At 38.5% G+C, this 23,097-nt stretch overlaps 2 protein-coding genes across 3 annotated transcripts; both read right to left on the reverse strand.

Moving 5' to 3' along the window:
- Window positions 1-5,033: 5,033 nt before the first annotated feature.
- and1 (actinodin1) lies at window positions 5,034-16,428 on the reverse strand. Its single transcript, XM_036557939.1, has 6 exons — window positions 16,325-16,428; window positions 15,259-15,347; window positions 10,552-10,597; window positions 8,596-8,609; window positions 8,092-8,225; window positions 5,034-6,975 (listed from the first exon to the last, which is right to left on the reverse strand). The coding sequence occupies exons 2-6, from the start codon at window positions 15,329-15,331 to the stop codon at window positions 5,452-5,454; spliced, it is 1,791 nt and encodes a 596-aa protein (XP_036413832.1). The 5' UTR covers window positions 15,332-15,347; window positions 16,325-16,428; the 3' UTR covers window positions 5,034-5,451.
- Window positions 16,429-18,785: 2,357 nt separating this feature from the next.
- Window positions 18,786-22,941, reverse strand: cops9 (COP9 signalosome subunit 9). 2 transcript variants are annotated; one of them, XM_036558869.1, is made up of 3 exons: window positions 22,734-22,939; window positions 21,540-21,612; window positions 18,786-19,171 (listed from the first exon to the last, which is right to left on the reverse strand). In XM_036558869.1, the coding sequence occupies exons 1-3, from the start codon at window positions 22,794-22,796 to the stop codon at window positions 19,134-19,136; spliced, it is 174 nt and encodes a 57-aa protein (XP_036414762.1). In that variant the 5' UTR covers window positions 22,797-22,939; the 3' UTR covers window positions 18,786-19,133. The 2 variants fall into 2 exon arrangements, with proteins under 2 accessions (XP_036414762.1, XP_036414761.1); XM_036558868.1 differs by lacking the exon at window positions 18,786-19,171 and adding an exon at window positions 19,442-19,638 and having other exon boundaries at window positions 22,734-22,941.
- Between the last annotated feature and the right edge of the window lie 156 nt (window positions 22,942-23,097).

The raw sequence follows: 23,097 nt of genomic DNA on the forward strand, positions 1-23,097 counted from the left end.
TCAAAGTGATGACATTTAATATAACATTGTTTAACCAGAATGTGCTGGCATTTTATAATCAGTGCAAACAGTAAAAGTGAGAAGACGCAGAGTCACTTGATCTGGGCGCAGCATGAGACGTCCAGTGACCTTTATAGACGAACAGGAACAGAGAGGGGACCTTTTTTTTATCACCTCTGATATGCCCATGTTTTAATTACCTGCCCAACTCAGAGAAAACAGGATGGCATAAAAGAGCTGGTGCATCGTGTCCTGATTTCTCAGACATTTGGAGCACTTCTGAAGTTTATTTATCTGATGAACACAAATTCATATAAGTTTGTACATCAATGTCGAACACGTTTTTGAAAAGAATAAGCTGACATATAACAGAAAACACATTTTTATGTCTCTAATAAAGGTGACATTAATCATAATATAGCACTGATGTGTAAAGTCCACTCCCAACAGTGATCATGAAAAAAAGGAAAGTCTTGTAAGGGGTCTTTAATGTGTTTTGTTGACACTGTCATTTCGTAAAATACTGCAGTTTTGTAACAGAGTGCTGCGCTAATATTCTTTAACAGACTTCTATCCTATAAGACTTCAAATTCTATCAATTAAGTGGCTGGTAATTTGGTAATGATTCTTGGTAGTCATTGGCAATGATTGGTTGGTAAAGATTCTTTTTCATTTAATTGCCACAAGACAGCAAGAAGGCAAAACGTTCCTAACTTTCAATGAAAGTTAAGGTAAAGAGATTTTATTTCGAGTAATTTTGGAGCATTTCTATTGGCCCATTCATCATTTTTTTACACAATGTAAAGAGCAGTGGATTTTCTCAAATCATGTAAAAAATGGAAAAAGAACAACATAGAGATACATGTTTTTTTTTGGACAGCGCTGATTTATTTCCACAGATTGGAGGTAGTTAAGGCGAAAAAGGACTTTGACTTTCAAGAGGTTTAACTTAGGAATTTGTATAAAACAGATTCATGTTTACTTTTTATATCATTAATGTTACACTACATTTAAAAAATATGTATTTTATTTAAAAAAATCATTGGTCACAGAGATTGTGGTTGCTGGTGTTATCAGGACTCTTATGTTACATTTTAACACAGTATTTTCAGCTCTACTAAACTGCTTCTTTGGGTCGAGGCTCATCAGGGAAGGCGAGTCACACTCGCTCACTATATTTCATTAATTTATTCAAAATTTTGTTTATCAGGCAGCACATAACGTCTATGTGTCTCTGGTGTTCTGTGCTTTAATGGCTGGGTTATTATGATTTTATCAAAATAATGCTGTATATCGTTTTATTACTGATTTTAAATAGTTGCACAAGGTCACCTGACGACTAATGAGTCAGCCAATTTACAGAATCCTTGGTTTTAACCAGAATGTCACTGGAGTCACAGTCACTGGTGTTACACCACATTCATACAACACCAGAGACTGTAAAATAAGTTTGGAATTAATCTCTCCTTTCTGCATATATGATAATAGGAGATGTCAATAGACATATTAAGATTATTTAGTTTTGGGATGAAAGACATTGTTTTTTAAAAAATGTATCCACCTGAATTCCCGCTCAAAATGGAGAAGGACCCTTATACACTCCAGACATGGCTGCTTTAATAGCAGCCTGACACTGATCTCTCTCTCTCTCTCTCTCTCTCTCTCTCTCTCACTCTCACTTCTCTCTCTCTCTCTCTCTCTCTCTCTCTCTCTCTGAATGCAATTGTGTGTGTGTGTCTTTAACTGTGTAAGAGACTTTTTAGCTGTTTAACAGTCAAATAAAGATAAAAATGACTAATAAAGATAAAAATGTCTAAATGACTTAATTAGCATGATTAATGAAGGAATACATCACAGTAAAGAAAACTGGACGTTTCTGTAATGACTGTAATGGTATAAACGTACTATACAGGTATCAGTGAATTTATACAGGCTGTGAATATGAAGTTCACTCTCTGTAGAGTTTGACACCCATGAGCAATGGACTGTATAGAAAGTGAGGATGATTTGATTTTCCTCAATTTGAAAATTTGCATTTTTATATGAATTATGTTTTATATGTGAAATCCTTCACTACCAAAGCATGACTGAGAATTACCTACTCATTGTTTTGGACGTAGATCTGTCTCACACACACACTTAACCCCTTCTCTCCCTCTCCTTCAATCCTTGCTAGACTCCATCACTTTGGCCACTAGAGGGAGACATTGCATTAACTTATTGCATTGTTTTGCAGTCTCAGCTCTCTAGGACCTCTGCCCTCTGTGGGTTAGTGTTTCCCCAGCCACGGACCATGGATCCGAGAGTGAGCCCACCCAGACCTGTTGTTTGTTTTCATGGGCTAAATAACTTCCACTTATCCCATAGACACATTCTTCGTATGGCTTTCCCTGCTGGAAAAGGACCATTAGAAACTATTACTATTAAAACCTAATAATTTTGCTTTCTAAAGGGAATTGGCTTAATGGTTTGCAATAGAGGCCCCTAGTTTCCTGTAAACACCTTGAGATCCCATTTGGAAGCCATCAGATCAATTTAGAATCAGCCACTGGTCACCAGTGGGAACGAACCATTAGGAACCAACAGAAACATGGTTTCTATGTTTTTTTTTTCAGCAGGGTTATTATAATAGCCATTCTAGCAGCTGAAAATAAAGATGCTTGCAGTAAGTTATAGGGATGCTTCAGTATAATCAAATTTAATTTTCCGCTTATTGTCATATTCACTTGGTCAAGACATGTTTGCCCTGCTGAAAAAAGCAGCATAGACCAGTATGTATTCTATACTGGTCTAAACTGGCTTATGATGGTTTATGCTGGTCTAGTTCTAGTCTGGTGCTGGTTTAGCTAGTCACCCAGCATGGTCAGGCTGATTGACCAGCATACCAGCATCCAAAATGCAATATATCATGGCTGTCAAAACAAAACCTTGTATCTCCAATTTGATTGTTGAAAATACCCGTTGTCATTTACATTGTGTGTAAATTTCATGACGAATGGACCAACAAAAATGACCCAAAAAAAAGTCTGGTTTCATTGACTTAAATTAAAAGTAAAGTATGTTTTTTCCTTCCCCTGTAAAGTTTTTTATTTGGAGATATGAGGTTTTGTACCGACAACAGTGATATGCTGGTTTTGCTGGTGACCAGCTGGTCTGTGCTGGATTTTCAAACATTTGCTTCATGATTCAAATAATTTTGTACATTAATGTTACTCATGATTTTGCTCATCTTTTGGGGTGACAGACTTCTACTACAGCTCAGTGAACTAAGGAGTTCAGACACCAACTATGTTTGCAGCAATTCTTCAGATGTCCTTCTCTCAGTAATGTGACTTTGCTTGCTATGTAGCAACCCAGCTAACCAGTGAACTTTATTATCTGTGTTTTCAGCAGGATGAGATGTTGCAGCTCTATGTCCCACTAGATCTTCTCTAACTCTTTACTGTTTGTGCAGTACAACAAAGTGTTTTCCTTAGTTTCACCGTGTGCTCTAAACCAAAAGCAGCCCTTGTCATAAGAACCCAGACCACATGGGAAATTTCTTAGTACTTTCCAGCCCTTGTCTTCACACTTTATATAAGGGTTAGTACACAAAAAATGGTTCTCCAAGGGTTCTTTAGTAAAAATAATGGTTCTTTATAGAACCATGAACATTCAAAGAGTTGTTTGCACGATTAAAGGGTTCTTTGCATCATGAAAGCGTTCTTCAGATTGATGGAGAATGTGCTGCACCTTTTTGAAAAGGGTTCTGCTGTTGTGACAAGCTTGACATCGTAACAATAAAAGAACCCATTTTTGTGTTCTATAGAACCTTTTTCAAAAAGGTGCTGTTTAGAACCATCTTCAGCACGTTCTCCATCAATCTGAAGAACGCTTTCATGATGCAAAAAACCCTTTAATCATGCATAGGGTTCTTTGAGTGTTCATGGTTCTATATAGAACCATTTTCTTTACTGAAGAGCCATTTTTAAGAATGTATTCTTTAAGCAATACTTTTCTGGAATAATGTTTCCACTTCTTTAGTCTAAATTTGAATGAAGTAGAAAATTATAATATTGTGTTACAATATTGCAAAAAAGAAAAGGTACCGACTTTTGAATTTTGAAATTTGAAATTAAATTTGCCTTCTGCCATGGAATCTCATTCATGGCTCCGCCCCTACCCTGGCTCCCTTCTACCCCATGTGTTTCTCTTTCATTTCTAGATAGTTTATTTACATTACTATGGTGATAATTGTGAATCTTTTCTGCAAAAAGTAAATGACCAGAACTTTTGGCTTCAATAAACTGGCTCTGTGAACACATCCATCTTCCTCTGCCACAGACAGTGGGTAGCGCTATTCGAGAGCTGGGTTCGATTCCCCGGCCAGGTGACCAGGGTCCTCTCTGTGTTGGTTTGCATGTTCAACCTGAGTCAGTGTGGGTTTCCTTCCACAGTCCAAAGACAGTCAGGCCAGTTGGGGATGCTAAATTGCCCCTAGGTGTGAGTGTGTGTGGGTGAACGTGTATGTCTGTATATCTGCCCTGTGATGGACTAGCGACCTGTCCAGGATGTTTCCTGCCTTCTGCCCAGTGACTGCTGGGATAGGCTCCAGCACCCCCACGACCCAGAAGGAAAAGCGGTATCGATAATGTATGTGTATGTGACATGTTACACCATATTATACCTACAACAGATGTGTTAATTTATTGAAATGGCACTGTGGCACTAACTGAACTGAGTGGTTCCATGTGGATGATTTTTATATGAATTGTTTCATTTTCAATTCATTTACACTTCAAAGATGAAACATCTCAACAGCTTGGGATTTTATCACTTTTTATTTCAGACAATCAGAGAAAGAAATTTCCCATTAAAAACAAAAAAACAAAAACATAAAAGGCATTTGGGAAGAGTACAAATAAGCGCAAGTCTGGAAAATGTATTTAATAATCCTCTGAATGGACCATTAAGTTGCAAAAGAAAATACAAAATAAAAAAAACAACAACAGTGAAAAAAAAGAAAGGACAATAAATGGTCACATGGTCACAACTGCAGTATATTCAGATACACAATTCATATTCCATATTGGACCACCTCGTGAAAATGTATGAATAAGCATATTTTATTGACATGATACACCAAGAGTTATTTCATATGCTTATTAATCAGGAAATGTAACTGAGGTGCACTTCATCACTCTCCTTAAACTCGTATCACTCAGTTAGCAAGCATCATCGATCAAATTACCCAGAAAGACAGAAAAGCCCAAGAAATGAAATCCTGTACAAGTGCTGTCATACGGCAGGGCTTTGGTAAGAGCTCCTAAACACTGTTACATCAGACAAAGACTTCCCTCTCTGTACTCATGGCATAGTTACAGTTTTATTTTTTCAATCAGTGTACATTTTAATACCTATCCACAGCCACATGCTGTCCTGTTCTCCTAATTCAGTGGCGTCTTGTGCTTCTCATTTCTTTTTGTACTCTCCTGTATAGGCCCGATGGTCACCCTGGCCGGGGAAGCGGCCTCCGAAACCCCTCAGGACATCCTGGAAGCTGACTGCACTTGGCTCCTGGGCACCATAGCTGGCATAGGGGTCCTCCTGGCCACTCATATAGGTGTCATACTGCTGGTCATAGCCTGGGTTTTCTGGCTGCTGTTCACGATAGATGTGTTCTCTGTGCTGGGGGGCCTCCTCATGGCGAACTGGCTCTTCTCTACGCTCATGAACAGGCTGGTAAACCCGCTGCTCATCCCGAGGAATGGGCATCGCTGGTTCTTCAGTCTCAGGCTCGTAGCGGCGCAGACGGCAGTTCCTGTCATATTCCGGGTCACAGTCAGGATCCGGTTCAATCACGCCATTTCTGGTGCCATCAGCATTGAGGTGGGGCTCATATGCTTCAGTGGAATGGTGCACCTGTCTAAGTGGGCCAGGGCGTTCGTTCTGGGCGCTAACTGGGTAGCACTCTTCATCGTAGCCAATGAAGCAGTCATAGCCCTCCTTGGTCTTGCCTGGGGGTCCTAGAGGATGGCGGCTCTCTTCCATGCTGGGAGGCGGAAGGGGTAGCTGTGGCTGGCGTGGAGCAGGAGGTCCTCTACGCAAGGCAACTGCAGGAGCAGCGTCTTGGTACATGGCTAAGGGATCGTAACGGGGGCTGGGTGGAGCCCGCATGGCACTGGCCATCGGAGCTGGCTCATCTTTGGGCTCATCGGCAGCAAACTTGATAGCTGTCAGGGGGTTGCAGTTCTGATCATAGAGCGGGTTGCAAGGCCTCTCAAGGGGAGCTGGAGGAGAAGGCGCCTCCACGTTCTGGGCAGCAGCAAGAGCAGCAGCATAGGCACAGTATGGGTCAACCCGGGGATCGCAGTTGGGGTACCGAAGGTAGAGACCAGATGGAGTCTTCTGCACAAGCTGGGGGACACAGTTTGGGTCACTCTTGGGGTCACAACCCAGATGGGCGTAGGATGGGAGCGGTCCAGTGGCTGGATTATGGCCATAGGCTGCACGCAAGTGGTACTGCAAGCACTCCACATCCTCGGCATCGCAGATGCGCAGCAGCTCAGCCTTCTGCTCAGCAGACAGGAAGGGTTGCGTCGATGGGGCGTAGTAATAGTAGCCCGAGCGTGGGTCCTTCACAACAGGGGTGCGGATGTAGGCCGGGGTTTTAATCGCAACTGGGGCAGGAGCCTTCACAGGGACAGGAGTCTTCACGGGAGCAGGGGCCAAGTATGGATACTGCGTGTAACCCATACCATACAGGCAATATGGATCCCTGAAAGGATCACAGGACTTGACGGGAGCAGGTTTTGGGGGTTCAGCCTTAGGTTTTGGCCTGCTGGTATAAGAAGCCACACAGTTTGGGTCGTCAGACTCGGCACAGGATTTGTAGATGTCGCCCAGGTGCTGTAAGTACTGCTTGTAGGACTTCCGAGCCTCAGCCCGGTTCTTGTTTTGCAAGTATGCCAGATACACACGATCCAGCTCCGCAACCTAAGAGACAACCAAGAGCAAAAATGTGACTCTAAATTTACCATACCATCGTGTTACGTGTAGTGCAGTCCTTAACCTCTCCTCACAGCAGTAGTATATACAAAACTAAGGTCTGTCCCAAACCCTCACTTGTAGAAAATGATGTTTACTTTTTTAATGTTTTTTTTAAAGGATCGTTTTCATTTCTTTTAAAGTGAAGGTAAAAGATCTGGATTTATCATAAGTTTAATTAATTTATTTATTTATTTATTTTATTATTCAGAAAATGCTGTTCCACGTTTTCATGTCACTCCTGAAACACAAAGAGTTTCTCCACGGTCGGAGCTTCATTTTGGCCATTTGAGAGCAGGAAGTGAGACTGCATCCTTGTCCCTTATGGCCACATGTTGAGCAGTTAGATCCCACTGTTTATGTAAATGTAAATGTGACCCAAAATCTGAAAATCAGTGTGGAAAATTAAGAATTGTCGCTACTGCAACACAGATTTTCTGCAATTAAGCGTGTACAACTGTTCAAAGCTGTGTTTGCTAGCCATGTACTGTCTAGCGTTTTTGAATTCTGCTCAAAATGAGCTAAAATAGCCACTTCCGAAACATTACCATAACTTTACCGAGTGTTATGCTTGTTTCGGTAGTGACAAAATGTAATGTAATAGAATTGTTTTAATAAAATGAACATAATTAAGGTACAGGGTCACTCAAAGTAAGACCTCACTAACGCTGATATACACACCTGACTCAACACACTGATTTATCAGTCTACTCAGGCTTTAGGAGGATCTTCAGGTTGGCAAAGACATTCCTTTTTAGGTTCCATCTAATAACTGTGCTAGCTACATGCCGTGCCCCAATTTTAAAAATAATTAATCAACAAGCATGAATGGTGTTTCTTATAAAGATGGTATTTTTCAAGGGCAATTATTTTAAAATGTTCTTCAAAAAATGTTACAGTAACTGGATTCTGAATAACACTATCACTATATCTATGAATAATCGAAGTGAATAATTCATTGGAATTAATTGGTGATACATTTTAAGATTAAAAGGAGATTAATAAACAAAGTGGTTGTAAACAGTTGTTAATGCAGTTTGTGCTCTCCTGTGCCACAGTACTCACTCCCTCCTGGTTGCCATTGTCAGAGAAGTACTTGTACCAGTTCCAGAAATCAGAGTGCTGCTTGTACCAGCTGATGTTTCTCCTGTTGCGCACAAGCCTCTTAGAAGAGGCTGCAGCATCTGCTTTTTCCGAACCTGCATCAGACAGCAAACCTGAGCATTACCTCAAAGTCAAAGCATAACATTCCTGGACGTTTCAGCGGTAACACTGGACGCCAGGCTTACTGTGTGCATCTAGTTTACATACACTGTTGTTACTGTTACTGGAAACCTCTGTTCTTAATGTCAGTGTAACTTGCGAATGCTTGAAAGATTTTCTTTTCAAAATTGTTATTGGTCCATCTGTTATAATGTAATGTAATATAATGTAAATTGCAGCTGGTATTTTCAATGAATGAATGAACATACAAGGTTTTCTTATGACACTGACACTACACTGTTTTTAGTTATAGCCAGCTATTATTATACCATTTTAACATGCTCAGTTTTATATGCCCTCCAGCACCACCAGTGTCTAAACTGAAAATACAGTTGAATGCAAAAGTTTCAAATTACATGTTGGTTTTCTAAGTGACAATAAAGGAACACAACCTCTACGGAGAACACACAATTTAATGTACTATTACTGTTTATTTGTTGAATTTAACAGATTGAAACAAACATAAAATGTGGTCTATGCAAAAGTTACACATTTTATATTTTATGTTACTCCAATTAAGAGAAATTACACACTAAAATTTGCAGAAAGATACCATATTTCAGTTTGTGCTAATTTAATGTAGAAAATCATCAGGTAACACTTTATTTGGATGGTCCACTGTAGATGTTTTGTAGATGCTCAGTATATCTTTAAGTAACTTTCAACTAAATATCCATTAAATGCAACTGAACTTCAAGTTCAGGGTGAAAGAGTTTATTAAATCTGTGCCTGACCCTGACCCTGACCTTAACCTCAAGGCAAAACCTACATCTAACCTAACCCTTACCATATTGTTGTTGATAATCAACCAAACATCACCAGGAAGTTTGTTAGTGATTTAAGTATCTGTAGATCATCTACAGGGGACCATCCAAATAAAGTGTGACCAATCAAAACAGTGTAACTTGACCAGGGGTGTTCAAACATTTGCAAACAACTTTACATATTGATACATACTGAACTGTCTGCATGCTTGAAGGGCTCTTTGCATGGTGAAATGGTTCTTTTGGTTGATGGAGAATGTGTTGCATATGGTTCTATATAGCACCAAAAATAGTCCTTCTATTGTTCTGAGCTTGAACAACATAACAATAACAGAACCCTTTTTGGTGCTGTATAGAACTCTTTTCAAAAGGGATCTATATAGAACGATTGTCTTTACTAAGAACACTTGAAAAACTTTTGTGTAGTTTTGTTATCCTATCTTATCTTTATTCTAAAATGTGGAAAAAAAAAATTTGGAAAATCCTTCAAAAATCCTTCTATGAATATGAAGAATGTCCGAACTTTTGATGTGGAGAGGGTACTACACTTATTTTTATATGCAAAACAGTTACGTTTACAGTCAAACCACCTTCAGATACTCATCACTTTGCTCTTCTTGTTTCAGTATTAGTTCAATTATAATGTGAATTCCACTGATTTTTCAAAAATTCTGCCTTGTTTTGTCACTGAGATGTAAACAGAGTTATTCAGAGAGTTTCCTGCACATTTCAGCGGTAACATTGGAAGCTAGGCTTACTGTGAGCATCTAGTTCACATACACAATCGTTACTGTGTTGTTTATGGTTCTATATAGAACCTTTTTGAAAACGGTTGTATATAAAACCAAAAAGTGTCCTTCTATTGTTACAATAACTGAACCCTTTTGGTGCTATATAGAGCCCTTTTTAAAAGGGTTCTATATAGAACCATTGTCTTTACTAAAGAACCCTTTAAAAACTTTTGAAAATCTTTTTAAGAGTGTAGTTTTGTTATGTTATCTTTATTCTAAAATGTGGAAAATAGTAAAAATATGGAAAATCCTTCAAAAATCCTTCTAAGAATAGGTGTGTCCAAACTTTCGATGTGGAGAGGGTATTACACTTACTCTTATATGCAAAATAGTTACCTTTACAATCAAACCACCTTCAGATACTCATCATTTTGCTCCTCATGTTTCAGTATTAGTTAAATTATAATGTTAATTCCACTGATTTTTAAAAATTCTGCCTTGTTTTGTCACTGAGATGCAAACAGTGTAAATAGTTGCATTGTACAGAAACTTACCAACTGATTTGTTTACAGTGGTGATGAACAATTCTGACTCTAAGTTTCTCCAGAATGACGTATTTCACACCAAACCACTCTGAATAACTGTGTCTACATCTTAACCACTTAATTTTGAAAAAATTGGTGAAACTTTACAAACATTTCACTAAATCTTTTTGCAAACTGAATTTCTATGGCACATTACTGCAAGACTGAAGTTCAAAAAGTTACCATCTTCCCTTCAGGCGCTGGGTCAAAGGGACGGCCAGGAGAAACTCTGTAAGAGAGAAGAAGGAGGGTGCAGGGGGGAGGAGGGGTTACAACCAGATGTTGCATGTGTCAAAGGCAAAGCAGAAAATGCTTACCTAGGCTAATAACCCACAAGCTGAGAGCAGCGGACTGCAGTTTTATGGCTTTGGGGGGTTGTGTGTGGGGGGGGTGTTAATATACAGGTGCCACTGTGTGAGATTAATCTTCAAATGGAACACATCAGCACTTTGAGGTGCTGCAGCGGGGGGCTGCAGTTAGTGGGCCCTGCCGCAAGCAGAGGCTATAAAATCTACAAAGAGCAGGAGCCGCTGTGGCCGCAGGCGGCTCTAATTATCTCTGAGGGCAAAAAAGAGGAGAAACCTTATGTGCCGCCGTGCTTTCCACCTTTTATTTGGGAGACAGAAGGTTTCCCCCCGTGACCTCTGGTACCATCACAGCTGCGTTATAGAGCAGCTTTCTTTCATCTAAAGCTCTGAAGTGCAGTTTTTTGTGACTGGTGTACAAGAATGTCTCTGACTCAGAATAACATAACAAATAAGAACTTGGTGGAATAAACACAGTGGCCTCTGAAAATACAATAAATGATATATTATCAAGTCAAAGCAAATGTGGTCTAATATTTCTCATTATGATATTTTAAAACGATATTACCATGTTATTAGTCATGAAAATTATATGTAAGTGAGGTTCTGGTAGGTTGGCACTTGATTTCATGCACTGAAGCTGAGTCTGTTTTTGCTCAAATCTCTGCTTGTTTCTACGATGTACAGAGTTTCTTGAATTGGACGCATCGGTGGTCAAATCTGTGCTCTTTTCTATGCAGCTTTGATGAATAAGGGCCATTGCCTTTAAAAGCATGTGAACAATAATGGCACATCTAGCAGCAAGAGCTTTTGTGAATGATTTATCCGTAATTATACACCAGCAAGCAGGAATGCTGCATCTCTGGGTGTTCTAGGGGGTTTTTCAGACACAGTGTAAAGGATTATACCTGCATGATTCCTCTAGGTTTTTACCAGAGAAATCCAGTTGAGCTTCTGAGATAGTGAACCTTTAGAAACCAGTGAAACTTAAGCTCACATAAGCTTGTAAAAGACCTATGGCCTACACAAAATAAAAGTTCTTAAAAGGTTCCTAACTTACATGTACTCTTCTGGAGAAAAAAGTCAGTAGTTTAGAACCTTTTCATGGTGTAGAGGTTTAAAGAAGCATCTACTGGAAGGTTTTTAAGGGAAAGGGGTTTTTCTATGGCATTGCTCTAGAGAAGCTTTTGCGGCACCTTTATTTTTAAAAGTGTAGTAGTAATCGGTCAAGGCGACTTGACTTATCATCCTGCAATTATATCATCAGCTCAGTCTAGTAATCGGTCAAGGCGACTGGACTTATATCATCCTGCAATTATATCATCAGCTCAGTGCCTTGACTTATTACTACTGGTCTATTCAGTGACCTGAATGACTGAAAACCTTCATATACATTCAGATCTGTGGAAATAAAGAGGAAATGCTACATTACATTAGACAGATTTGGATTTTCATAAACAAATTTTTTCATAAGCACACAAAAAACAAATTGGAAAACTGTTTGCAGGCATTTTCAGGTCTATTTGCTCTGACAAGATCCACAGTAGGCCAGTTTATAGAAACACTGGGCATTAGAAACATTTGGTGTGTTTGCCATGACGGAAACAAGTGAGAAGATAAAAAAATATATTGCTGCTTTCGGAAAAAAACATCTCCAAAAACGGTAACTTTACAGGAGAAGGAAAAAACATGCGTTCCTTTAATGTAAGTCAATGGAACCAGAGTTTTTTCCAAGTCGTTTTGGGCCGTTTCTTTTGGTCCATTCTTCATTAAATTTACACATAACATAAAGAGTAACAGGCATTTTCAAATTATGTCAAAAACTGAAAAACAACAAAAATGGAGATACTAACCGAGAAGTAGAATCTACATTATGCCACTCATGCAGTGGGACTTACCAGCTGAAGAAAAGGTACACACTTAAAAAAGATGGTTCTTCAAGGGTTCTTTTGTAAAGAAAATGGTTCTAAATAGAACCATAAGCACCTTTTGCGTGATCAAGGTGTGCTTTGCATTGTAAAAGGCTTCAGATTGAGGAAGAATGTGTTGCATATGGTTCTATATAGCACCAAAAAGGGTTCTGCTATTGTAACAATGTCAAGCTTGTATCAATATAAGAACCCTTTTTGGTGCTATATAGAACTCTTTTTAAAAAGGTTCTATATATAATCATCTAAAGCACATTCTCCATCAATCTGAAGAACCCTTTCATGATGCAAAGAACCCTTTAATCATGCAAAGGGTTCTTCCAGCGTTTATGGTTCTATATAGAACCATTTTCTTTACTAAAGAACCATAATTTTTAAGTGTGTAGATAACTGGTGGTTGATGATAGAGAAAAATTAAATTGTTTTACATTTAAAAAGATAGTTCTTCAAGGGTTCTTTAGTAAAGAAAGTGGTTCTATATAGATCCATGAACACTCAAAGAACATTTGCATGCTTAAAATGTTCCTTGCATGGTGAAATGGTTCTTCAGATTGATGGAGAATGTGCTGTATATGGTTCTATATAGCACCAAAAAGTGAACATTTACTTGGTGCTATATAGAACCATTAAGCATAAAAAATAGTTCTATATACAGTCATTCTTTGAGTGTTCATGGCTCTAAATAGAACTATTGTCTTTACTAAAGAACGCTTGTCAAGAGTGTAAGGCCAGATTACACTATAAAAGTGTTTTATATTTTTGCATATTGTTTTATTTCATTTTTATTTTTGTGTTTTTTTCCCATTTCAGCCTATTTTAGCCTGTTTTATACCTATTTACCCAAGAAACATCCACCGTCATATTTGGGGTATGTCTAACATTGCTTTTGTTCCATAGAATCACGTTACGATATAAAGTCCATAACACACAAGGTAATTTTCTTCAGCAGGCGTTTTAAGGCACTTTATGTGTTCTGTGAAACAGGCTGTCACAACAGGAAAACTTCAGCCAAGTATGAGGCCAAAGATTCACTGCAGTGACCTGCCAAAACTTGCAAACTGCAGGTCATAAGCAACAAGGCAGCCTCGGTCAGCTGGGTCAAACTGCCCTGAAGAATGAGGAGTTTCTCTTCCACTCAGAATTCAAATGTGCAAAAAGTCACCTTTTTAACCTTCCAAGCCATAATTAGAGTAAAGTGTCACCCTGTGTTGACCTGTATGTCAACAAAACTAAATCAGCACATTTCAGTTCACATATTTGGAAATATTTTCCTGTTTTTTCTCAAGTCATTTTAAAAGTTTGACCATGTTTTTATTTATAGATGCTTGATTAAAAAAGGTTCTGTAGTGCTTTAATATCAGAGAATCTGAAAATGCCCAGGGTTCTGAACACTTCTGTGTTCCACTCGAATCTGCAGTCAGTTTAAACACCCCAGGTCAAATATGTTAACACATCTACAGAGAACACACTTAACTATGGCATTTTTCTGCATGTTATAAAACACATTGGAAAAAAGAGCCTAAAATATACAGTGTGCCAAAACTTTTGCACAAACCTCATTATATTTTTTTTCCAAAAAAACAGTAATTGTGCATTAAAATGTGCAGAAGTGTGTTTTCTGTAGAAGAAAGTGTGTTTGTGTGTGTGTGTGTGTGTGTGCGTGCGTGCGTGTGTGTGTATTTATAGTGAAAATAATTTAGTTTTTTTAAGATTTACTGAAGTTAAAAGATTTAAATTTTATCATGAGTTTGATTTTTAAATAAAAAAAATGTCTTACATTTTCATGTCACTACTGAAACACAGTTTTAGTCTGTAGGCGGAGCCGTATTTTAGCCACACCCCTGCATTTAAGAGCAGGAAGTGAGACTCTATCCCTGTCTCTCATGGCCACATAGTGAGCAGTTAGATCCCTTTATTTTGAATTAAATGTGTCCCAAAGTCTGAAAATCAGTGTGGAACATTGAGAATCATCACTACTTAAACACATATTTTCTACTTTTTTTTTTGTGTATTAATGAAGAATATGATGATTTAATGTGTACAGCTGTTCAAAGCTGTGTTTGCTGGTCATGTACTGGCTGGCGTATTTGAGTTGTCCTCAAAATAAGCTAAAATTGTCACTACTGAAACATCTGGTAAAGTTTTGGTAGTGTTATGATTTTGTTAGTGGAATGTTCAATGATTTGTTTTAATAAAATAAACATAATTAAGGTACAGGGTCACTCAAAGCAAAACGATTTTAGTCTAAAGTTTAAGTCAGTTAAAAGTCCAAAATATGTTTTCAACTCTGAACCAGTTTGGTTGAATCATCCGTATACTGTGCTGGGCAAACACTGTTTATCTTAGCAGTAGCTGTGTTTTTGCCACTAAAACCACTACATAACATTAGAACAAATACATAAGGAGAGGTCTGGAATGGTTAACATGGAATGGTTGACATAAAATCACCATTTATTGTATTAATATTATTTGTATCCATTCTAACATTTTTTCTGAGCAATTAAATATCTGCTGCTCAATTTATTCGCTTTTTAAATTTTAATATTCCCAGTTGCCTAAAACCGTTTGCACTGTATACGATACACAGTATTGCATATAATATATCACAACAGGTTATACAGAATTTCATAATTGCAGTGACAAATTGCTAATCTGACCTGTAAATATCACTGTAGCCAGCAACACTCCCGTGAATATGTGGGAGAAGGAGGATCTTCCCAAGTGAGCCATTTTCAACAGCCGTTTCCTGCAGAAAAGAAAAGAAAATATAGATTCATACTTTAACAAACCTCTTCAGTGGTTACTGAACTTTTAACTACTTGGTTTGAGAACAGAAAACAGTCACATTCCAATATCAGTGGATGAACATCAGTGCCCTGCCTGTTGTTTTGTATGGAGTGGAATAATTTAAAGGAACATTTCAGGGGTTTTCAGTCTCATCTCCATACGGTCAATTACCATGGACATTAGTTTTGACGCCTTTCTCTGTATTTAGTAAAAGAAAGGAAAGCCTAGTGACTTAAAACACACTCATAATAGAAGTCAATGGACAGATGCTGAAGCAATGGGATGTCAATGGGCAGATGCTGAAGCAACTGCCCAAAGACTTCTATTACAAGTATATTTTGAGTCAAGAAGTTTTCTGTTCTTTTTTTCTCTTTTAAGCACGAGGTGAAATTCTCCACACTCTCAGAAACAAGGTATCAAAGTGTCACTGGGGTGGAACCCTCAAATGTACATCTCAGTACCTTTAGTCAGGGAACATAATTGTTCCATTATACATTAAAATGAAATTTTCTAAGTTGTATTGACTCCACACACCCCGTCTTGTCTCCAGGCTTTTTATATTATTGTTCTGTTTTAGAACATTAGGTAATGAAAAGGTACAAACATGAACTTTTCACCTGGAACAACTTATTTAAGGTTCACAATCAGACCTTAAAACCACTGTTGTACCTTTGAGGTAACATTTTACATTGTTTGTACCTTCATGAATGAAAAATGTACCTGCACAGAACCTTTATTTCTAACAGTGCATGCTAACTCACAGTAAAATACAGATACAGCAGACTGAGATTAGACTGAAAAAGGCTGGATTGTTTCTTTAAGGTAAACTTAAATGAATAAAAGTATCTAACACTGCAAGTTCCAAAGAAATTATTTAAAATATTTTAAGAGTAGCTAATTCCTGTAAAAGATGCAGATGTTTAAGCTCGATCTTACCTGCTACAGGTTGTGAAGGTGTGGGCCTCTGGACAGAGGCAGCAGCTGGAGCAGCTGGCTTGGCCTAAAGTGTCAGTTTGGAGACGGAGGATGTAAGACCAACTCCTGCTGCACCTCTGCCTCTGCCTACAGCAAGTGCCACCGGTGAGAGAGCAGCCACGTTTTAAACGCCACCTTGATAATTAAAAACAAAACAGAGCGTCCCATGGGGTCATGGGCTCCCTGCAAAAAGCACTGTGATTGGCTTCCTCTGGTCCAACCAGCAAACCAATGGGGTCTCATAATTACAGAGACGTAGCAAGAAAGCAGAGAGGAGGAGAGTACAAGCAACCTGGAGTCGCCTTTAAGAGAGAAAGAAGCTGAGGCAAGTTTAAGCCTATGAGTAATTCTGAAGTTAAATCCACAACCAGATGTTTACATCAGATGTATGTATTCTCACCAATTTGCAAATTGAGATAAAGGTGATGCCATAGAAGAACCACTTCTGGTTCCTTAAAGAACTTTTTAATGATTGTCTCTTTTTGTAAAAAGTGATTCCCCTAATTCATTTAATATCCACTCAAAATGGCTGTTGTTATTCGCTGTTTAGGAGATGTTTCTGAGGAGATCAGATGTGTGATAATCCACTTGCATGATGAAGGAGAAAGTCAAAGGAAAATAAGTGAAAAAAAACAGGAGTTTCTGAAACTGGAGTTCAAAAAATGATTAAGATTTAAAGAGAAAATGGGGCTCCTAACAACCACCTGGAAGACCTGGTAGACACCAAAACTGTCTCCATCAGATAAACAGCACTTAAAGCTTTCATCTCTGAGAGAGAGGAGAAAATCAAGCTGCTTCAGATCTGAAAACATCCACAGGTGTTTCTGTCCATCCTTCCACTGTGAGAAGACGACTCAGCGCTGTGGGTCTGAAAGGATGTGTAGCTGTCAAGAAGAACCTCACTGAGAAAAGGAGACGGACGCATCAAACAAAGAAGCTGAACAATGGACTGACCACCCCAGAGTCCAGACCTCAACATCACTGAATGTGTGTGAATTACTTGGATTATGAGAAGCAGAAAATACAGCCAACTTCTCAGACTGAATTTTGGAGATGTGGAAAAATATCCCTGCAGATTTGTTTGGATGGAAGCTGTAATAAAGGATACAGTAAATACTGAAATAATTGGTATTACATTAGGTTGTTGAGACTTCTGTGTAATTTTCTGTTAAATGTTTTCTGCTTTTTGTCCTGACACTGAAAAATGAAAAACTGAATGGCTGTTTTGACTGGACATGAAATAAATGAAGGGTGGTCTCTGACGTTTACATAGTGCTGTATGTAGTGTGAAAAGCCTTTAAAAAACCTTCCATACATTATTAAAGTTCTAAACTATTTAAAGTTGTTTTTTTCTTTGAACCACATGTCCAAGCCAAGAACACACACAAACACACACACACACACAAACACACACATTTTCTAAACTGCTTATCCTTCTGGGTCGTGAGGGGAGCTGGAGCTTATCACTGCTGTCATTGGGTGGAAGGCAGGAAACACCCTGGACAGGTCGCCAGTCCATCGCAGGACCAAGCAATGAACCATTTAGAAAAACCTTTATTTTTAAGGTTGTTATTGATGCCTGTTTTACTAGATGCTCCCATTCCAGGGCTGCAGAGGTGGAGCCTGTAGGCCAAAGGTTTCCCACTACTATGTTTAATTATGCCCACCAGTAAGCTGCCTAATCCTCAGCGAATGACTGAACATGCATTTCAAACGTCCTTATTTTATTCTTTTCTTTTAAATACAATTCTAATAAAACATAGTTTAATAAAGCCATAGTTGTCATTTACTGCAATGCAGCAATGCAGATGCAACATTTGTAGCTTACAAGCCGTTACAAGCTAATAGAGTACAGGCAGTGGTACAGGGACTAGAGGATATTTAGGGATCCTGACTGATTCTATAATTCTGTATACCAAAGATTTATCTCATAGTATGCACTGCAAATGCTGTTTGTGTTTCTGTAACTGTTAGTTCTTGCACTCAGTGCCCTGACTATGAAAGGCAAGCCTTCTTTTTGAAAATTAAGTGGTTCTTCAAGAGTTTAGTAAGTGCAGTTGTTACAGAACCATGACAACTCAAATGTTTTTTTCTCCATGATGGAAACCTGTTACTTATGGTTCAGTATAGAATCAAAAAAGGTTCCACTATTGGTACTATTAGTTCTAGGTTATAGAACCCTTTTTGTTAAGAGTATACTGAATGTACCATCCACCAAATGCTGTCCTCAAACCAAATAACTTCTCGAACCAACACTGAATGTGGATGAATACTGACAGCAGTGATAGAGAGGTTCATTCCTGTGCCTTTTATGGCTATGTATTCACTTCTTGCAGAAGGATAATATGCACACTGTCCATGGGTTTGAAATGTTGTATATCTTGAAGGAAAAATATTTTTCAGTAAATGTCAAGACATGAGCCAAGGAACATCTGTGTCTTTATGTTAACACTGGATCGAACATGTAATTATACACACTTACAGGTGTTCAGGAATTTGCAAAAACCTGCAATCTAGGCTGGAAACAGATTTCAACATGACAAAAAAGGGATCGGGATAATTCCACCTTGTGTCCTGGAATGTCTGGGATCTTTAACATTCAGAGACATCTGGCCATCCGAAGGGCTTTTTTTTTTTCTTCACAAACGTTTTATTGACAAGCAAAAACCTGAGCGGAAACAATAAACCAGACAGTAACAGCGAAACATCCCATTTACAATCGAGAACTATTTTACACGATCAAAGACTTCATCCTTCATCCCGTCGGTCATCACTGAATGTCGTCGTCATCAAAGAGATCTTCAAAATCTGCAACGAGAAAAGAGAAATTAATTAGACCACATTAAAAAAAGCACAAATTCCCACCCATATATGAGAAAATACAACAGAATGCTACAGCAATGTCAATGTCCAGTTAATAATCTGAGTATAAAACATTCAGATTGATTTAGCTGCACCCTTGCACTATTGTATTCCACTGTTCTGCTGGTTAGAGAACATTTGCACTTTTTTTTGCTTAGTTGCAGCTTTTCGTTTCCTCCGGTTACATTGCCTGCAGATAAAGATGGCTGAGTGTGACACGTGTTCAGCTACCTTTAGCCACCGCAGATGGAAACACAGGCTTTAAAGTGAGGAACCATGCTGCGTTGGAGCCAACAAGCCCCCATAAAACGTCTTTAAACTCCGGCGATCTACCGCTCCTTTACTCTTTAACAGCCCTTTTTCTAGGTCATCCTGAGCTGAGCCAAAAGTGCCTTTCCTACAATCATGCAGGCCTGATGGGCAAGGAAAAACAAATAAAAAAGAGACTGCAGACCATGTCTGCTATAGTACTTAACAACAGTGTTGCCAAGGAAACAAACTTAATACAATGCACTTGAGGGAGCAATGCTTGCAGTGTATAATCAACAGTACATAATATGGGTCCAGTGAATGATGTTAGAATCCTGTTTTTACATCTAAGCATGCTTTAAACTTGTCAATCTCAGCCTTGTGGACCCACTGCCCTGCATAAAACTACTGCTTTCCTCACTCTAATCAAAGTGGAACAGGTTATAGCAGGAAATAAAGGGGAAAGTAAATAAATGAAGAAATAAAATCACTCATTTGTCAGCACCGAGTGGTACTGTTATAACCATGATCGCTTGTTTTTGATCAACAAGGCCTTCTACTAAATGGAATGCGCTCTAATTTTAACCTCTGTGACAAAGATCATGTAAACAGCTCATCCAAACTAGGATGTTTTTTAGAGCTTGATGACAAATAAATTGTTCAACTGCACCCTAAGCCCCAAACAAAACTAAAAAAAAAAAAAAATAAATCAGTCAGTGATGAAAACAAAACAGGAAATCAAATTCAAGCAGTAGATAGATATTTGCAAAAACATGTTTGTGACTAACCAATTGGGAATAGTGTAGCCACCACTACTACAAATCTACTGTGGAAACGTGACATTCATGAGGCTTTAAATAGTTTGGCACCTTTTCTTGTAAAGATATGGCTCAATTAGATAAACAAACAAACAAATAAATAAAATCAACCTGACCCAATTTTTTTCCCGTACAACAAACTTAGTCGATCTGCCAAGCCATGTTTGGTGTATGAAGTGTGCTACTATAGGAGCTATGAGGTTAATATTAGAGACGCTGGTGTCGGCCAAAAAGATTTTCAGTGACATAGACTTCCATTACGTTCTAGCAAAATTAGCCTCATAGCTGCAGTGCAAAACTAAGGAAGCAAACTCTGGGCATAAAACGTGTCAGCTGCATATGGCAGCGGTGTCAAATCTTATCTGCAAGAGGCCGGAGTGGCTGCAGGTTCTCATCCAATCAAGCAGAAGCTCACCTGATTCCGGATGTTTAATCAATTAGTCTCAGTCTGCAAAAAGCGGTCAGGTTTGTTCCTGCTTTGCTGGAATGAAAACTAGCAGCTACACTGTGGATATGATTGGACAGCTTGAAGTATGGGGTAAGAGGAAACCGTGTCAATTTGATTTTTTGGTGAACGTTCTTTAAAAGAAATGGTCGGAATGGTTGGAACTTTGCAAAGAGGATCAGAATTCAGCACAACACCTGTTGCCTAAAATTGCTGCCCGCTGTGTTTAGTTACGCAGTGAAGTTTTGTTATTCATTTTTATAGTTCATACTGAGTCATACTGAGCCCTAAACTCATCTGTGCAACCTTAAGAATGTGATGCGGTTTAAGAAGGTTCAGAGAAGTTTTGGGGATGTATTTACGAAAAAGATTTGGGTGCCTACTGACATCTAGTCTTAGTCTCATAGCACTCCAGTACTGAACTACAGAAGCCAGATTTGGATACTGAACATGTCTTGGCTGATCTACATCTTGGGTAAGTGGGTATGTTATTACATACATTACTCTACTCTCTTGTTAAAACAAACAAGAAAAAAAAATGACTTCTTTTTTTTTTTTTAGGACGTTCATTGTTAAGAGTGGGCTTTACATATGCAAGAAATGTTAGTGCTTTATTATGATTTGTATCACTTTTATTAGAGAAATAAAATGTGTCTCATTATAAGTGCATTACATGTCAGCTGTTATTCTTTTTTAAATCTTTTCTCGTTCCAAAGAAATATACAGCATTTTGGAATCCAATTCTTCAAATAGAAGCTTCACTTGAAAAATGACATGAAATATTGCTAGATGCACATCTTACCGTTGAAGAAGTCGGAGTGCACTGCTTTCTCATTCGCAGCCAAGTCCATCAACAGTCCAGTGCTTCCCCCTGCCTGTGAATGCACACAAATGCAGACACAAGTGAGAATATACAGTGGTCCTATTGTCACGTTTGCTATTTCAGTAATTGTCACTTGCGTTTGGAGGAAGTAAACCACACAATCAAAACAAATAACTGGTCCAAACATTTCACCACTGGTTTATTTTTGTTTGTAGCTGGACAGCTTAATTTACAGAAAAAAGTTCTTTTCATATCACATCCTCTCTATTAATACACAGTCTCAGTTTGAGGGTAAAAATATCAGTAATCACTTTGGTGGACATTACATAAGCAAGAACCTATAAATAGTCTTCTGGAGTTTTTCTTGCCCATATTTTTCAAATAATGCACATAATTAGAATTCTGACCTAAGATCACTTCATGACTTTCAAATCACATAACAGTGAACGAAATTTCACGAACTGAGAGCCGATTTATCTGTTCTTATTCTAAGACAACTGATAAATATGGTTCACTGCAGATCACACTGAAGAAAAAATGGGGAAAAAACCTGTTTCTGGAGTTTAGTCGTCAGAGTAAGCAACCAGCATGTAAATATGATTTGTATATATTTAAACAGTAGCATTAAAATATAATTTCCACATGTAAACACGGCTAGAAATAAGCAGAAATGGTAATATGTGCGTCTCCTTAAAAGATGACATGACGCATCGAGCTCAGTAATGTTATGTACTGTAACTACATAGTTAGGTTATATACATGTTATTCCTTTGAGACAAAGTAAAACAACCTACTAGAATTGTTCGCTATAGTCTTCTTTTTAGTTAAGCAAATGTAGCTAAGCAGTTGGCTTCATATTCGCCAGCTTCTTGTTCGAATTTTCTCGTTCCACCTTAAATGGTGCGGCAGTTAAGCTACTATTATTACGCCTCAGCCGCCAGAAAGTGACTGCTGCGCCAGTTAAGGTGGAACGGGAAAATTCGAACAAGAAGCTGGCGAATGAGAAACAAACTTCAGCTTCGTCCAAAATAAGTCATATATATATATACACTAATATGTCATATTTATATAGTCACAGCGTTAATTATAACGTTATACGAAGTCACAGTTAGCCAGCGTTAGCATGAGCTGCTCTATAAACAACATGAGCTACTACAGCTCAGCAACACCAACCTCATCCAGATCCACATACGGCCCGGCTCCTTCGGGAAACATCTCATCAACTGCTGGCTTCATGACTTCAGAGTGAGCAGATAAAACCTGCTGATGAATTAAAGAGCTTCACTGTGTGGAGCCTTAAAAGCGCTACAAGACCCTGTAGCGTTAGCTGGCGAGCTAACAGGGTTCCTGAGTTGTCGCATTTAAACGCTTCCGACCTGAAAGCGGGACTCACCGGCGCTGTTGGGGATCAGGTCCACAACACGAGTTCTTGCATTAAATCTCCCCATCTTTTATGAATCTGTAGTTGTAACGCCTCGTGTACTGTTTAATGAGCTCAGCATTGTGCAGTACATTGCATTACAAGCTTAAAAGAGAA

Source organism: Colossoma macropomum, unplaced genomic scaffold (assembly GCF_904425465.1).
Source record: "Colossoma macropomum unplaced genomic scaffold, Colossoma_macropomum, whole genome shotgun sequence".
NCBI classification, from domain to species: domain Eukaryota; kingdom Metazoa; phylum Chordata; class Actinopteri; order Characiformes; family Serrasalmidae; genus Colossoma; species Colossoma macropomum.

What these genes read in the sequence shown, in the direction of transcription:
- and1 (XM_036557939.1), bottom strand. Translation starts at nt 15,331, where the DNA reads ATGGCTCACTTGGGAAGATCCTCCTTCTCCCACATATTCACGGGAGTG. An exon ending in GGCTACAGTGATATTTACAG is followed by an intron (nt 10,598 to 15,258) that starts GTCAGATTAGCA and finishes TCTCTCTTACAG; the next exon opens with AGTTTCTCCTGGCCGTCCCT. An exon ending in ACAATGGCAACCAGGAGGGA is followed by an intron (nt 6,976 to 8,091) that starts GTGAGTACTGTG and finishes GTTGTCTCTTAG; the next exon opens with GTTGCGGAGCTGGATCGTGT.
- cops9 (XM_036558868.1), bottom strand. Translation starts at nt 22,796, where the DNA reads ATGAAGCCAGCAGTTGATGAGATGTTTCCCGAAGGAGCCGGGCCGTAT. An exon ending in CGTATGTGGATCTGGATGAG is followed by an intron (nt 21,613 to 22,733) that starts GTTGGTGTTGCT and finishes GTGCATTCACAG; the next exon opens with GCAGGGGGAAGCACTGGACT. An exon ending in GCACTCCGACTTCTTCAACG is followed by an intron (nt 19,639 to 21,539) that starts GTAAGATGTGCA and finishes CTTGCCCATCAG; the next exon opens with GCCTGCATGATTGTAGGAAA.